This window comes from Folsomia candida, unplaced genomic scaffold (assembly GCF_002217175.1).
Source record: "Folsomia candida strain VU population unplaced genomic scaffold, ASM221717v1 Fcan01_Sc007, whole genome shotgun sequence".
Taxonomy (NCBI): Eukaryota; Metazoa; Arthropoda; class Collembola; order Entomobryomorpha; family Isotomidae; genus Folsomia; species Folsomia candida.
The window spans coordinates 3,737,392-3,752,710 of record NW_019091199.1 but is presented as its reverse complement, the minus strand read 5'-3'; the positions used below and the strand labels follow the sequence as shown (position 1 = coordinate 3,752,710).

General features: G+C 39.6%; 4 protein-coding genes and 2 non-coding genes across 8 annotated transcripts; 3 read left to right on the top strand and 3 right to left on the bottom strand.

The window, feature by feature from the left end:
* The first annotated feature begins 10 nt into the window (after positions 1-10).
* Positions 11-3,122, top strand: LOC110852233 (transcription factor 21). Of its 2 annotated transcripts, XM_022100244.2 has the most exons (5): positions 11-1,730; positions 1,794-2,244; positions 2,338-2,468; positions 2,530-2,627; positions 2,725-3,122. In XM_022100244.2, exons 2-5 carry the CDS (start codon positions 1,955-1,957, stop codon positions 2,911-2,913), a joined length of 708 nt encoding a protein of 235 aa, XP_021955936.1. In that variant the 5' UTR covers positions 11-1,730; positions 1,794-1,954; the 3' UTR covers positions 2,914-3,122. The 2 variants fall into 2 exon arrangements, with proteins under 2 accessions (XP_021955936.1, XP_035709986.1); XM_035854093.1 differs by having other exon boundaries at positions 11-2,244; positions 2,728-3,122.
* On the bottom strand, positions 3,019-4,171 carry LOC110852234. The gene is made up of 3 exons (XM_022100245.2): positions 3,955-4,171; positions 3,695-3,875; positions 3,019-3,538 (listed from the first exon to the last, which is right to left on the bottom strand). Exons 2-3 carry the CDS (start codon positions 3,848-3,850, stop codon positions 3,188-3,190), a joined length of 507 nt encoding a protein of 168 aa, XP_021955937.1. The 5' UTR covers positions 3,851-3,875; positions 3,955-4,171; the 3' UTR covers positions 3,019-3,187.
* Positions 4,172-6,666: 2,495 nt separating this feature from the next.
* Trnat-agu lies at positions 6,667-6,738 on the bottom strand. The gene has a single exon. It is a non-coding gene; the product is annotated as a tRNA-Thr (tRNA).
* A 1,218-nt stretch (positions 6,739-7,956) lies between these two features.
* Trnat-agu lies at positions 7,957-8,028 on the top strand. The gene has a single exon. It is a non-coding gene; the product is annotated as a tRNA-Thr (tRNA).
* Positions 8,029-9,057: 1,029 nt separating this feature from the next.
* Positions 9,058-11,815, top strand: LOC110852373. The gene is made up of 2 exons (XM_022100428.2): positions 9,058-10,688; positions 11,285-11,815. The coding sequence occupies exons 1-2, from the start codon at positions 10,513-10,515 to the stop codon at positions 11,622-11,624; spliced, it is 516 nt and encodes a 171-aa protein (XP_021956120.1). The 5' UTR covers positions 9,058-10,512; the 3' UTR covers positions 11,625-11,815.
* Positions 11,662-14,725, bottom strand: LOC110851927. 2 transcript variants are annotated; one of them, XM_035853488.1, is made up of 2 exons: positions 14,273-14,725; positions 11,662-14,189 (listed from the first exon to the last, which is right to left on the bottom strand). In XM_035853488.1, the coding sequence occupies exon 2, from the start codon at positions 13,181-13,183 to the stop codon at positions 11,981-11,983; it is 1,203 nt and encodes a 400-aa protein (XP_035709381.1). In that variant the 5' UTR covers positions 13,184-14,189; positions 14,273-14,725; the 3' UTR covers positions 11,662-11,980. The 2 variants fall into 2 exon arrangements, with proteins under 2 accessions (XP_035709381.1, XP_021955563.1); XM_022099871.2 differs by having other exon boundaries at positions 13,529-14,189; positions 14,273-14,720.
* Between the last annotated feature and the right edge of the window lie 594 nt (positions 14,726-15,319).

The following is a 15,319-nucleotide window of genomic DNA, read 5'->3' as shown; positions in this document are numbered from 1 at the left end:
TTGCACGGTTCAGTTGGCTCGAGTAGTATCACAAGTTGAGTCTCAACTTGAGATATTGCTGAAACTCATCTGCAGACACAAAAGACAAATTGAGACAAAAACCCTTGTAGGTGAAAGTTGAGACGTTACGGTTTCATCTCAACTACCTGCAATACAGTTTTACCCTGTTGGGTTTAGGAATAGGTTAGGAATAGGTCAGGAATAGAAGGGCTTGTCCGGTTCGGATAGGTAATGTGGTTGGAGTGAACCTGCTTTCACCGGAGAAAGTGTTGTCACGCAGCATAGCGGAATAAAATAGTGAAGTGATGTCAATCTGCAAAACAAACTGGAATGCTTGCAAATTCAATTTTTTCGGATCGCAGAACAAACAATACGACATTACATTCTGTTCTGATTTACATGGTGCTTTACATTCTTCATTCATAATAATACAAGAATGCTAAAAACACTGTAAATTCCAAACCCACTTGACTTCAAAATATCTGTATTATATTATGTAATTCCGTCACAGTTACAAGACACCATCATTTTATATGGGTTTTCGAACGAAGGTTCGCATTCTGTATTAACCTTTAGTTTTAATAGTTATGCAGTCAGATTCCTTCAAGTAAGTACGTGATCTCTGAACATGTTACTTGGTGGGGAGAACACGTGCAAAGTTTTTACTTGGCTAAAGTAAACAACATAGCTCTCACTACTGTGTACAATGTATCAGCAAAATAGCTGACACCGCTTGATGAGAAAACCAGACCAGGCGTCTTCCCATTAAATCTCATCCTACGACTGCTAACCAATAAAGACGATGACGGTATGTCAACATTAACATTTCACCAACTTGAATGTATACTTTTCCCTGGCGATCCACCCATTTCGTTAAAAGTCAAAAGTCAGCCCTTGGACGTTCGTGGTTGGCAGGCATTTCTCCACACAAAACCTTCGGACATAAAGGCCAACGACGAACTCCATGAAGTGAAGGAAATATTAACCGGTCTCAAATGTCTCGCTTCTCACTCTTTTCCTTCCTCTTTCTGTCTTCGGGTGGGAGGAAAGGGCAGAGAATTTGAGACACGATTTGGGACATAAAAACGAGATCACTTCTTCTGAATATTACTTACAACTTCCTCCACAGCTCATTCTTTCTGCGGGTGTCAAGTACACACGCTGTCAATAACTTCTTTTTCTCAGTATTCTCAAGGAAGAAACGTCCCTTAGTTTAACAGTGCCTGCTATTTATTACTCTAAACTCATTGTAGTAAAGATTTCATTCACAACAAGGACTTTGTGTAGGTGGTTGGATGATTCACTTGCTTCGTTCCTTGTTTCTACAAACAATGGAATTATTATTTAGGGAATTTTGTATAGTGATCCTTGTCCTAATCAGAGTTCATCTAATACGACCCAGCCTATTTACTGCTGGAGTCTCGCTTCATACGAAGACGGGCTGAACATTGTTATTCTTTATTCTACGACTGCGACTACTTGGCGACATGTGCCAAGTATCACGGATGATCCGGGTTGGTTATTCGCCTTCTTGAGCAAGACCTTCACACTCAATTGAGATTCGTTAAACTTAATTAAATCTCGCCATTGGAGACTGTACAATAACACACACACGCCACTTGTGAAACTCTGCTCTTACATGTACACATCGATCCTAAGTATATTTAGTATTGCAAACAGCGTTCCGGGAGAAATTGCAGTTGTTGGTCGTATGTAACGGCTCTGGGAAGGTAAATAGTATGTACATAGTGAACAAACTTGTCTCATTTACCGTCGTATTTTGTCTCACCTAGACATTGATACCATTCGTTTGATTTTTGGCTGTCAAAATACTACGAAAGTGGAAATACTGCTTCTGTGCATCTGTAAGTGAGTGGGGTTCTGAGAAGATCTGAACTGCGAAGGTAGAGACGACCAGCATTTCGTATGAATAATTTTCATCATACTTGACGAAATGATTCGCTCTGGTCACTCGTCGGGAGGGAGGAGGTGTGCCTCTGGGCGAGGTTCTCGGAAGGTTGTTGTCGCAACGGGCGAAGAGGGAATACGTGGAAGGAGGACAAAAAGAGGAGGTAAATACAGGACGGAAACGACGATACGCCATCAGAACAAGCGACAAACATCCACTTCTTCCATGTCCCGTGTTGTGACGACCAAACACTGCTCCAACAATAATGGCAATGGTAACGCAGGAGAAAGCGTTTCTTCTAGTGCAGGGAACCGAGAACGCGAAAAGACACAGAGGTTAGAAATATAGTACACAAAGTTGTAACCAGAAATTACCCACATGCACGAAACACAATAATAATAATTTCATTCATCATCTTTCATATGCAGCGTGAACACTGCATTTAGAACGTTGAGAACGCTGATTCCCACCGAGCCTGCTGATCGAAAATTGTCAAAAATTGAGACATTGCGTCTCGCCACATCGTATATTACTCATTTATCGCTGCACTTATTGAATGGTGAGGAGTGTAAATGAAAGCGGAATTTTACATGCTCATGAATATTTTGCCCTGATTTTAGAGCCTGATCAAACAGGAAATATAGATGAGCATCATCAATCCACTCCAGAACCTCACAAAATCTGTACCTTTTGTTTAGCACACTCCAAAAAAGCGCTGGTAAGCAAGTCCAGTTACATTATATAGAAATAAAATCGATCAAAGAGAAACTGGAGCTAAATGGATAAAACTATACTTTTGAACCCTTGAATAATAGCAGAAGCATTCCACTTGCTCAGTCTTCTCGTCACCTATCGTGGACTTTCATGTGACACATCCCTCATCCTGTCCCCCAGAGTCTTGTCCTGCCTTCTCAAACCCAAGACGATACCATCATCAGCACCATTGTGCTCCAACGATCAACAATCAATTCAATGAGGATATCAGTGGCATGGTTTACTACTGACTGATAAATCCACCATGTAGCCCTCCTTAATAAATAACCTTTCTTACATTGAATTGCATGAATGTACTGCTTGTGAAATAATATGAATATTCCAAACTGCATTCCTACGCATATTTCTTATGTATTATTATATAAATTAAGTAACAGGTTTGACAATAACGACATTTTCGATAATTTATGGAATTAATAAAATGACTTTTTGTTTATGATTTATAATTACAATATTATATTTAATACTACCACAGAACACAACGGAAATTATATATTATGTTCATTAATATTCCCCCTGAAGTACGAGCCTAGCTAGTTTATCTCCATACTGAGCACCCACGACTCCTCCAAGATAGCCAAAGACGACGGCCATCACCCCCTCATGATTAGGCCCCAACATTCCTCCTAGTAATTCGCCCGCCTTGTAGCCAACTTGTGCACAAACGTAGCCTCCAGCCCAGCCCCCAGCTATGGAACCACCCGTTCTTATCACAGATGGGCCCACCCCTTCGTCCTTGTACACGCTCACGGTCAGTCTGATCAGATCTATGAGTACGGCAGCTGGGAGGGCGTACGTGTCCACGTAACCGGCATGCGTCTCCATCGTTTTAAAAGCAGTGAGCCGGCGTCCCACCTGGTAGTTCAATTCATGGGTATTAAATATACGTATTCACTTCAAAAACTTACAAAATAATCACGGCAATTATTATTTTGCAAGTTTTTGGGTTGTCATATTATACAACAATGACTCTGACGAGTGCATTATAAATGACGTCCAATAATAAATAACCTGCAGATCATAGATTTCCCACCAATGTGAATGTCTGGCCGTTTTCATAAGGGCATATCTCCTGTCCGGTATTAGCTCGAAAAATCCCGCACCTTTCGTCAAATTACTGGCGATTATGACGAGTTTGGCGACGATGGGTTTATCCGCCCCACCCATTGTGACGTCAAGCTTGGGATGTGACCTGTTTGAGTATTTATTAAATTCAAAATTAGTATTTACAAAGGCATAATCAGAGGAATCAATTAGTAAAGAAGACTTACTACTTAGTACTTTGAGATCTCTAATATTTCCTAGATTTACACCACCCACCACCACAGGTAGCGTAACAATTTAATGTTTCTTGTGATTTGTTGTGTTTATGTGGTTAGTGAGATTAGAGATTATCATCAGTGTTCAAAATTCATGTTATAGACGAACGATGAAGAAATTTCCCACAAAAACTCTGGTGGATATTGAGAAGATTCGTGTATTAGTGCATCGAGTTTCTTCTCTTGTCCTTTGTTTTGTTTTGCAAAAACATATTGCAAATTTGAGACGTATGTATGTGTATGTACTGTGTTTTCGAGTTCAGTTTTAACTTAAAACTTTTAATTTTTAGCCCGAGTGAGGGTCAGGACGTATGGAACTGTCTCGCGATAACTCTCGCTAAACCCATTCAATCGACTTCAAATTTGCTACAAGTGTGCATGGTATGGAGCAAGTAAGGAGTTGTTCGAAGATGAGCAAAATCGATCAAGTGGTTGACCGGTGGGGGCCACAAAGGTAAGGTTGGCGCAGAATATTCAGTCGTAACAGACAGATTTTTGGGATATTGGTCGTATTTGTAGTAAAGTGAAAATAGTGTCGTAAGTTATTGTTTAGAAGGGCCCAGAAGGGTGACCTCCACTGATTTTCTAGAATGGTCACTGAAGCCTGAAATTTGGCGTAAAGATGCAGGGGTATATCAGAAGCATCAGATTACAAATATGTATAAAGTAAATTTTGAGATTTTCTGTGCTAGGGAGATAGAACGGGTGAGTGACCCACGAAATTCGTTGAAGAAAGATTCAGTATCAAGGTCCATCAGACTAAAAATATAAGGTCAAATCTAGGAATGCTTTTGCGAGATGAACTCAACAGGGTGGCCCTTACTGGTTTTTGAAATTGGTCAAAAAAGCTGAAAATTGCATGCTAAATCATGGGAATATTTTTGACTATTGGCAATAGTCTATTGCAAATTGTTTTGCATGACAAATTGTTTTGCAAAAATTTTAGGATTTCGAGGACACCGAGATTAATTCTTTAAATACTATGCAGTTAATATGAATTAATTACCTTCTCCACGCCGGGTTTAGACTTTTTAAGTCATTAAATTTTCGATATTCATCGTGTCTATCGATTTATGATGGTATCAATGATCGCCTGTGGATAATTCACACAGGGGTTTAAGACATATTCATGTTCTGATTTGCCAAATATGTTCCTGCTTAATGGTTATAAATGTGAAGTCAGATTTTGAAAATAATTGGGATAAGCGTGGTGTATGCTACAAAAGGCGTTAGGACATGGTTTTGACGAATTCAAACCTTAATTACGGGATGGTTTTTAGTTGTAGAGATTTCTAACATTTTTTATGTGAAAGCCCATGTCTCAAACTATAGGTAAGCATATCTGGCTTTCGATTTTGTATACTCTGCGAAATGAGGCAAGGTCAAATTTGGAGAGGTGTCCTTTTTTAGTTTTCCAAACCAGTGTTATTATAAAATGGCGTTGAACAAAATATTTTTTTCTGAGGTCCTGGTGCAAAAATCGTCTTTGCGACTATTATTAAGAGACTTAGCATGCTTTTCACTATATAAAACCACTTTTGTCTAATGCTTATCTTTTAAGTCCATTTTGTAGTCTAACTTCATACTTGTCCTAATGGAATGCCCTCGTGAACGCAACTCCTCCACTTTTAAGGCCCCCACATTTGACGACTTTGATTTTAAAAATCCCTAACATTGTTTTATTCAAGGTACATATAGTATATTACACTGTAAGTACTTTTAACAAAATTTTGATAAGTGGTTACACCCCACGGACTGAGTATCCACCAAACCCTATAAAATGTTTACAAAACTTCTCCTTGTAATCGAAGCCAAACTTCAGAAATAATTTAACTAACCAAAATGCAGTAATTTTATTATTTTGTCACTTGTACCTTGTAGATAAAATAGTTCTGCAGCAGGGGACACAAAAAAGTTGTTAAAATTTATTTTCAACAAAATTTGACTATTAATTTTCCAAATTACTTCACGAGTTTTAATTATGATTCCCCGTCAGCTGATTAGCTCGGGTCCTTCTCCAAAACTGGCTACCCAAAATCTTAATTGTTCTATTCAATATTGCGTAGGACACTTTCAGCTTTACCCTCAATCTTCATTTGACCCAGTGGGTCCGATTTCAAGGTCAGCAGGTCAATTTTCCTGTGCACGGTCCGATTTATCACTTTTCATGAAAAAGTATCAGCGACGATGGAGGCCCAACGTTATGTAATTCATTGTGGATTCTTTTATTATTACATGCAATGATTATCTAGGGTTGTAATATTACCAATCATTCACCTCTGACCTCTTAGGTTATCATGCTATATGAGTAATTCAGTTTGGAAAGTGTTTTTTGGCTCCTTCCAACTCTGGGGGCACTGGAGGGGGCATTTATAAAGCTATCGGCCTAAAATTTTAAATATATCTTTTTGAGAGTATTATCTTGCAACTGTCCAAAAATCAGTTCAAAATTCAACTCCCCGCCAGAGATATTCACCCGCGAATTCGTCAAAACCATGTCCTAACGCCTTTTGTACAGACTTTAACATGAGGCACATCTCCCCAGGCCCAAGCTATGAGCAAAAGATGAATAACGAAACCAAATGGCCTTTTTTTGGCTAAAAAGATAATTTTTCATCAAAGATTTAAGAGTGGGGACAGGAAAAGGGTCCAAAATGTTAGGGTAGGCACCAGTGAGAATTGAACTCACGACCTCTTGTTTACTAGACAAGCGCTCTACCACTAAGCTATGGCGCCCTTCGGTGAGACCTCCGCCACTGAACCACAAATATAAAGTTTACTGTAAATATATCCACATAAATATACCCATTCTTTAATCCAATCTGACTGACTCCTCAGACGAGCTCACAAATATGTAGGATGATTGATAATTGGCGATGTGTATCACTTGGACTCCAGCTAAATTAAGGAAGTAGTCTCAGTGTGATTCACGTTCCCAATGTTAGATAAACTTCAACAGCACATAAACTACTAAACTCGCGAAATGGATTAGATGCGTACTCGATCTTCGATCTCGTTTACTCATTCACCAGGTCAATGTACACCGCAAATGATGGTGATTTCTGTAATCCCCACCCCAAACTTCGTCTAAAACGATCGAAACTAAAAATTCGAAATGTATGACTTTTGACCTCGTCTTGATGCTTAAGGAACGTTCATGACCAAGGAAAGGTTCCCTCTTGGGTTTGTCGGAGGTCCAATTAACGGCTTTGAATGCATGAAATTTCCTTGAGAATGACATCGAATATGAAAACTAAAGAAACTTTGAATTCACACCAGGATCAGCTTGACCTTGATCGCAGGGCCCCCATTTTCGAACTTGACCGACAACTGAAAATTAGAAGCATATTTAATGGCAAAAACCCGCGTTTGACTATTTATATAATAATTTCTACAGCGTTTCTGATTCCGAGGCGTTCTGGAGATATCCTGCCCATGGACAGGCGGAAGGCCGAAATGATAACAAAAACTTCGCTCCGCTTCAATTTGTTTTCCCTTATTTTCTTCTTCTTTCCTTTGTTTCCTTCTTCTGTAAATGTTTTCTATCAAATCGATTCGATGACATATGAAAATAATATATTTTTGTCAAAGTTATGACATGATGAGCTGTTAGGAAAATATTGATCGTTGAAGGATGGGAGAAAATTCGTGTCTCAATGCGAATCATTTCAATACATACATTTCAGCACTTCGCATTCAAGTCCTTTCTGCGTTCGGGCGTTGGGACACGAAAAAAATTGACAAAAATCTTGGTGATTTTTCCTCATATTGTAATTTTGTGAGACTCCGATGGTCAAATGTTTACGCAAGTGATAGTGATGTTATCTATGCTGTATATATTCATGAGCTCGTCTGAGGAGTCAGTCAGATTGGATTAAAGAATGGGTATATTTATGTGGATATATTTACAGTAAACTTTATATTTGTGGTTCAGTGGCGGAGGTCTCACCGAAGGGCGCCATAGCTTAGTGGTAGAGCGCTTGTCTAGTAAACAAGAGGTCGTGAGTTCAATTCTCACTGGTGCCTACCCTAACATTTTGGACCCTTTTCCTGTCCCCACTCTTAAATCTTTGATGAAAAATTATCTTTTTAGCCAAAAAAAGGCCATTTGGTTTCGTTGTTCATCTTTTGGGAAATGGGACGACGATTTGGCTTTGATAAAAAAAATTGACCGGTGGAGATCATGTTTAGCTAATAATCCTCAAACATTTAAAATCATTCATATCATCCATTCATCTCGGTTGTCTGACTTACCACCATACTTGTCACCATCAATAAATCATATAACGTATAAAAATAGAGTAAGTAATTGTTTGTTGTGGTAGTAGATTTAAGCCAGTTTCTACCCTTTTTGTGCTTTCAAACAATCCAAGCAATAATTGTGCTAATTTTATTTATTTATTTTCTGCGCAAATGATTAACTTTTTGCTTCGTATTGCCAATATGTGATTTTGATAACAGGGCAATTCATAGAATAATTGATGCATTATGGAATAAATACTAATCGCGAAATAGGTCAACTTGATAATGTGACGGCAATCAACCATATGCAAAATTTGAGCTAGATGTTTGATGTTTTAGAACAATATTGCATTGAACAATTATTGTCAAAGTTCTTGAAATAAATTTTTTTTAACGGGTGCAAATGAACTCATACGTACTTTGTCAAACTCCAGATATTTATAGCACAACAATTCTACGGATGATGTGATAGTGATGACGCCAGTGAATGCAATTATAATTATCTTCCTTTATAAGCTATCCATTCAATATTCCACGAATGCACGACCACAATCTAAATATTCAACTACAGACGACGAATGTATTTAGTTTGAGTTTAATTTGGTTAGTGTCATTGCATTCATTTATCTCATCTCGGCCTCTCTAATCCAATCCTCACCCTTAATGTAAATAGCACAATACGCATTGTTCATTGTTCTCCTTCACATCATCGTTCCATGTAAAAAAAAGTATTATTATCTCAGTTTGAACCCAACCAACGCTTCTCGAGCACATGGTTCTGCTTCTGATTAGTTTTTGAAATTAAAATCAAGCGTTAATACAAGTCTTCTACTCTATGACCACGTGATAAAAAATAGACGCGTATAACATTCGCCCAACGCGACGATGCAGCAATGCATAAGCATACTCCAGTTGGATACTTGCATAAATACCTAAGTAATTTGATTAGAGTTTGCTCAACACTGTGATTTTGCCGACTGCAAAAATTCCTTATGTATCATTTCATTAGTTCCTTTTAAGCTGCGGCTCACTGCGAAATAATATTTAAGTAATACGCTTCAATATTCAGATCTAATCATAGATGCATATAACCATTTTTCTGTGGATATGTGCATACCTATGTACTTTAACGTACTGAGGAAGTACACACACCAAGGTTTGCTGGATCAACGAGAAAATTTATGTAGATATGCACGTATGTACATAGTCTTGATATAGGAAGAAATATACACGTTTGTTTTTCCGTGAGGAAATGTTATGCAGAATTTGCAAGCACATGAACTATTTTTCATTCCGAGTTTGAGGCAATCATTTGATTGAGTCGGTTTGGGCGAATTTGTAATCCGCTGATTCAGTATACGTCTGTATTGCCAGAAGTTGCATTATACTGGAAAAAGATCAGCGTTCATGTATCTCTGCTGGTATTGAGCATATTAAAATCTGTTGTGGCATACATGTGTAAATTCGCATATGTAGGCATTATAAAGTTACAAGTTGTAACGACCTCGTTTTTTCAGCAAGAGGACAACGTATTCGTATTCTACATCCACGCATAAACTGGCGACGACGACGACGACGACTGTGAATAAGTGAGTAGTGAATAACTCTTAATAATAATAATAATAATAAGATAAAATATAAAGCAATATAGCAGAATCTGCTTACATACAGCAGCAAGTCCTTTGTGTTCGCATAAATTCGAAATTTGCATTAAGATGGCCTCGAAAACATCCGAGGAGACGAGCGTATGTACGTACGTACATTTATCGTGCATAGTTTGCATAAGCACAGAATAATAATAATAAACATTCTCCTATCCTTCCTATCAACTGGCTACAAGATCTCCGAACCAAATTAAATATTAGCAAGTCCTCTCCGTACATGTGCATGTGTACAAAGATGAGATAAAAAAGAAAGATGTTTGAACAGTGGATGATCCAACACGAGTTTCATAGTCTCATCATCAAATAAATAAGTTCTATATAGCAGCCTAGTAAACTGACCACTTGTTAATGTCAGGCAGTATGCATGCATAAATCAATCACACAACTACGATTATGACCAACTCAACATTAAGTCACAAACCATTAATAGCAACAGTGCATCGCTTTGGGTTGTCGTGAAAAGCTAAATTCACAGCTAAATCTTGGAAAAACGAAACGAATCTATTCATAAAAGTGTGAACTCTAACAATAAGAAGCAGATCAGGAGTACTGTTGTGACCTTATCTTGTACATAGCACTCGTAAATACAGCAAGACGAGTGAATATGGAGACTGAACATTTGTTGTGGGTGGGTGTGTCCTTCGCCATCAGTCTGTTTCTGGTCTGGATGGTGTGGAACTTTTTCTGTGGGGGAGGGAAGAAAGGAGACGGGTCTTCGGGGGACGGCAGTGATCGAGACGATGATTCTGATAGCTTCAGCAGCACGCATGTCATCACGGGGTAAGCTATCATCACAAGCAACCCAGTAAACAATTAAATATATTGATTTTTTGTCAGATACAAATTTAACTATTTAAATATTAAGTATATAAATCTGTATCGTCAGAAACCATCGACGACAGTTGACTTATTGTGTCCCTGACGTCACCACGTTCTCCCGTTTAATCGATAATTTATTGTCTCTCACACTCACTCATGTGGATTGAAAACATGATAAATATGGATGAGCAGACAGGTCATGTACCACGTTCGACAGTTTATGCACATGTAGTCCACCCATAATTGATTTATACATCATAGATATTGGTGATTCAGACAGCCTCGAATTATGCACTTGTTGAGCACGAACAGATTATTAAATTGGCGAGTGGAAATAAAGTTAATGCAAAATCCGAGTCAGTCACGGTTCAAGGAAAAGTACGCGACCCAACTTCTTATCTTCCAGCTCAATTTCATCATGTTTTTAAATGTATGATTGATTGATGAGTGGGCGCATGTTGGTCTAATTGTAAAATTGAATTAGAGACCACGTCAATAGCCATCTGTCAAAAAATGACCTCTGCAAACCACTCTAATATTCATTTATCTCTATAAAGTGGTCACCCAGGAAAGGGAGGCAAGAGGAAACGGCGCTTCAAACGTGCCACGATGAACGACCACTCGTCAACCAATGAGAACACGACGACGGACGACGAATCCGCAAGGGGCGAGTATGGTGAGGACCGGGGAAAGCGACCTCGTCGAAAAAGCCGTCGAGAACGGAGATCGAGTACGTACCAGTACAAGGAGAACAACTACGGCCTCCACGACCCCTTCAGTGAGTGGGCCCCGAAGGCGGACAATTTCAGGGATCCAACCATTCCCATCGTTCACAATTATCCAAAGTCTCCTTCTGCACCGAGAAAGCTATCTCATGTACAAGTCAATCTGTCGTAGCGATGACTTTTTGATGCGTAACTAGTGATCCGTTTTTTAATTTATTTTTCACACAATTTGTAATTTTATTGTTCTATAAGATTTGGTATATTTACTGTGTTGTACAGTACATAAGTGAACCATTGTGCCACACACTAATCAAGACTATCTATTAAGTAATTATCTACTAATAAATATTCAGATCTGACAATTTATTAAAGTCGTAAATATATTTTATTGGTAAAATACCCCAAACACACAAAAATAGTTTGTCTTTAGTGCACTAATCTACCAAAATAAATTGCTAAGGATGACATGTAAAATGTGTATGATGCACAGAAAATAATAAGCCTGCATATTTTACCATGCATCATGGCTCACGTGGAGAGCAGAAGGGTTGTCGTAAAATTGAAAACTGTTCCCCAAACGACCACGACTGTAGCCCTGTCTACAATATAAAATCCCCCAATTTCCACCCGCAGAGGTAAGCATGACCTCAACCATTTTCTAAACCCTTTACTTCTAGCTCCTCCAGCAGCAGTCTTCCAAGCTTTCAACGTCTCCCCACTCTTTTGACGAATCTTACCCAATCTCCAAAAGATGAGGGAAAGATAAAGCATCGCAAACGTCGCAGTCACTCCCATCACCACGGAACGAGGTGGCGGAAGGCGAATGGCCCCAAAAATCCCCACTATTGCCACCATCATCACAACTCCCTTGTGCGTAGGGAAGAGCCAATCCCGGCAACAAAAGTTGAACTCTGCTTGAAGAAGTTGGAGGGAGCGATACACGTTTTGAAATACGAACTTGGAGCGGAGACTGTTTCTCGTCATGAAGACGCAGCGTTTTTGTCGTAGAGACCACGCCTGAGGTTGGAGGCAGCTCTTGTACCTCAACTCCTTGAGGATGAAGACCAGTGGGTGCGCGTAAGCAAAGAAGTTGAAGCAATAGTAAAATATGTGAGCCCAGCATGAGAACCAGACCCAGCCTTGAAGGAGAAGGAGGATCAGTCCACGACCGCTTCTCCAGGATGAGGGCGATTCCAGCAGGGAGGTGAGGAAGTAGGGACGTTCTGGAAACTTGAGAATGAGCACCGTATTCTGAACCGTGATAAGCATCCCGAGAGTGACCATAATCTTCAAGTTCCGCTCACACCCGTTCCGCCAATGTTTGGGGAGGAAGTGCGCGGATCGAAAGTTGTCCCAGAAGAGGATGTAGGCGTTGATGAAATGGGGGAAATGGGTCCAGCGAGCAAAGTTGTTGATCATGATGAGGACGGGCATGGCGTAGGAGAGGAGGTTCCACACCACTTGGAGGACGGTTGTGAGGGGGGAGGCTTGGAAAAAGTGAACCTGGACAAGACGACACACCATGAAGGCTTCGTACAAGAGAAGGACGCAGAAGTGGAGGACTGTGAGCGTGGGGTAGGAGAGTGGCTTGAGAGAAAGTGGAAATAAGGGATGCACCAGGTAGATCTTGTGTGGGTGGGTATTAGTTTCCCATCTGAGGGATGCAGCTCCAGAGTAGTACATCAGAGTGCTAGCCAACTTTATAAGACTCAGAGTTTCAGACGTCAACATTTTTGGAATTTATAAGAATTACTGAATTTCTTATCTATATGTGTATATGTACAGCTTGATCCTTTTTCAACGTGGTGCCCAACCGACAATGAAAAATAAATTGACTAATTTAGAGGAGGAAAAGGTGATCGCATATTGACAAAAACAAGTAAATTAGCAGTAGTCACCCGCCCAATTAAAACGTCAATTTGGTATTTTAGTTGACAAAACGATCAATTATGGCTGGATGTCAATCGCTGTTATAAAAAGTTGAGCTTAGAACTTCTGCAATATGTGAAATAATGTTGATACAGAACATGTATCATGTCACACATTCGAATCAATTATTCACCAAATGCCAGCCAATCTATAAAATAGTCTTGTTTATTGTTTCCGATTGCGACACATGTCGGTCATTGGTAACAAACGATGACGATATGACTACCCAAAGCGACATTGAACTGTCCTCCCTTATGTTTTATACGCTTCGGAGCGGTGAGGAGCGTACACAAAATAAAAGTTACACAAGTTGATATTATCACTATTTAACTATATATATGAATGCGTATTTTTACGAAAAAAGAGCTTGAACTTTGAGCATCGGGGCCACAAAGCCAACGGCTTCCTCTTCTTGTGCAATGTCACCTAAAATGGACCTCTTTCTTCGAATGTCGTTTGACTGCTCTTCCTCTGAGGAAATGTCGTTGATGGAGGGGTCGGCTTGGCAGGTGCACACCTTTCCCTCGTACATGTCCTTCATCATTGACTGTAAACTAGGTCGAGTACCTCTGAAAGATCGCATTACATGGAATATCAGAGATCGGAAGGAGCACTGGCCGCCATCCGCTTTTGAAATGCAAGTTGTTCCCGTGCGGCACTTGGAGTTGATCATTGTGCCAAAGCCTTGCGTTCGGAGGATGTCGTCAGATAAGCAATATGTGTTCTCAGCCCAACGACACCGGTTCACTCCATTCTCGTCACGCTCAACAACATAGTCGCGGCTTGATCCAATGGAAGGCAGCACGACCTGAGAGACAATAAGAAGATGTTATTTAATTTGTTTGCTGTGGAACTAAAAACAAGATTGTATTCATTCAAGTCAAAACTCACTTCTTTGCCTGGATCCCCACAAACGCATCTCTCCGAGTCCTTGTCGCAGATGAGGAGTTCGGGGGCAGAACAGAAATGCTTCCTTTTGGTAACCACGTCCGCCGAGAACCGTTCCAAGGCGGCCACCAAGGAGGACGAGGATCCAAACCTGTTTGTGATTCCGCTCATGTCACGGGTCAGATTTTGTCGGGCCTCCTCGTTTGTCCAGGAGCAAGGTTGGTTGTACTTGAGGGAGGTGACGAGATTGAGGAAGGTGGTAAGGTCGGCTATGGCAGAACTCTCCTCTACAACCACCACACCCACGAGAAGCAGAGCGAAGAACAACTTTGGCGACATGTTGGAACCTTTTTAATTATGTTATTTATTTATCGCTTGAATGACTACAGATATATTTAATCAGGAAATCAGCATCAAGTTGTTCCAGTTGCCAACTGACACTGGTCGTTCGACTTGGCTTGGCCTTTTTATTCGGTCCAAAATTCAATCTCATCTTGTTCATTGATTTTACTGCTGTTTGTTATGCTCGTCAAGTGAGGATTAGCTAAATAAGTTATCATACTTCTCTCGGGTCGAAAGGTCTCCTTCCAGGCAATACATATTTATGTACATATGACATTAAAGTAAAGTAAGTACATAAGATTAAGTACGCGGTGGTGTATGTACATAAATAAATAAACTCTTTAGCTAGTATAAAATTGAAGAAATGCAATTCATCAAAATTCGGGTTATCTTCTCGATAATTAATTCCTGGAAACAAGACAACTCACTAACAGCTAACTCAAGTTACAGAATCAATAACTTTAAATTTTCAATAGTTTACGACATATAAGTTCTTACATAATAAATGTCACATGTATTTCATGCATCTCACATCTCCGTGTTTGTGTGCTGCATTGAATAGCTATAGAAAATTCTTCGCAATAAAAGGAACATGTCAAAGGTCAGCGCAGCCTGATTTCATATGAATTGTTTTTTAACAAAATACGGTTATCTCGCTGATTTATTAATATATTTCTGCTGCGCATTACAGGTCTGTTTTTAATTCCC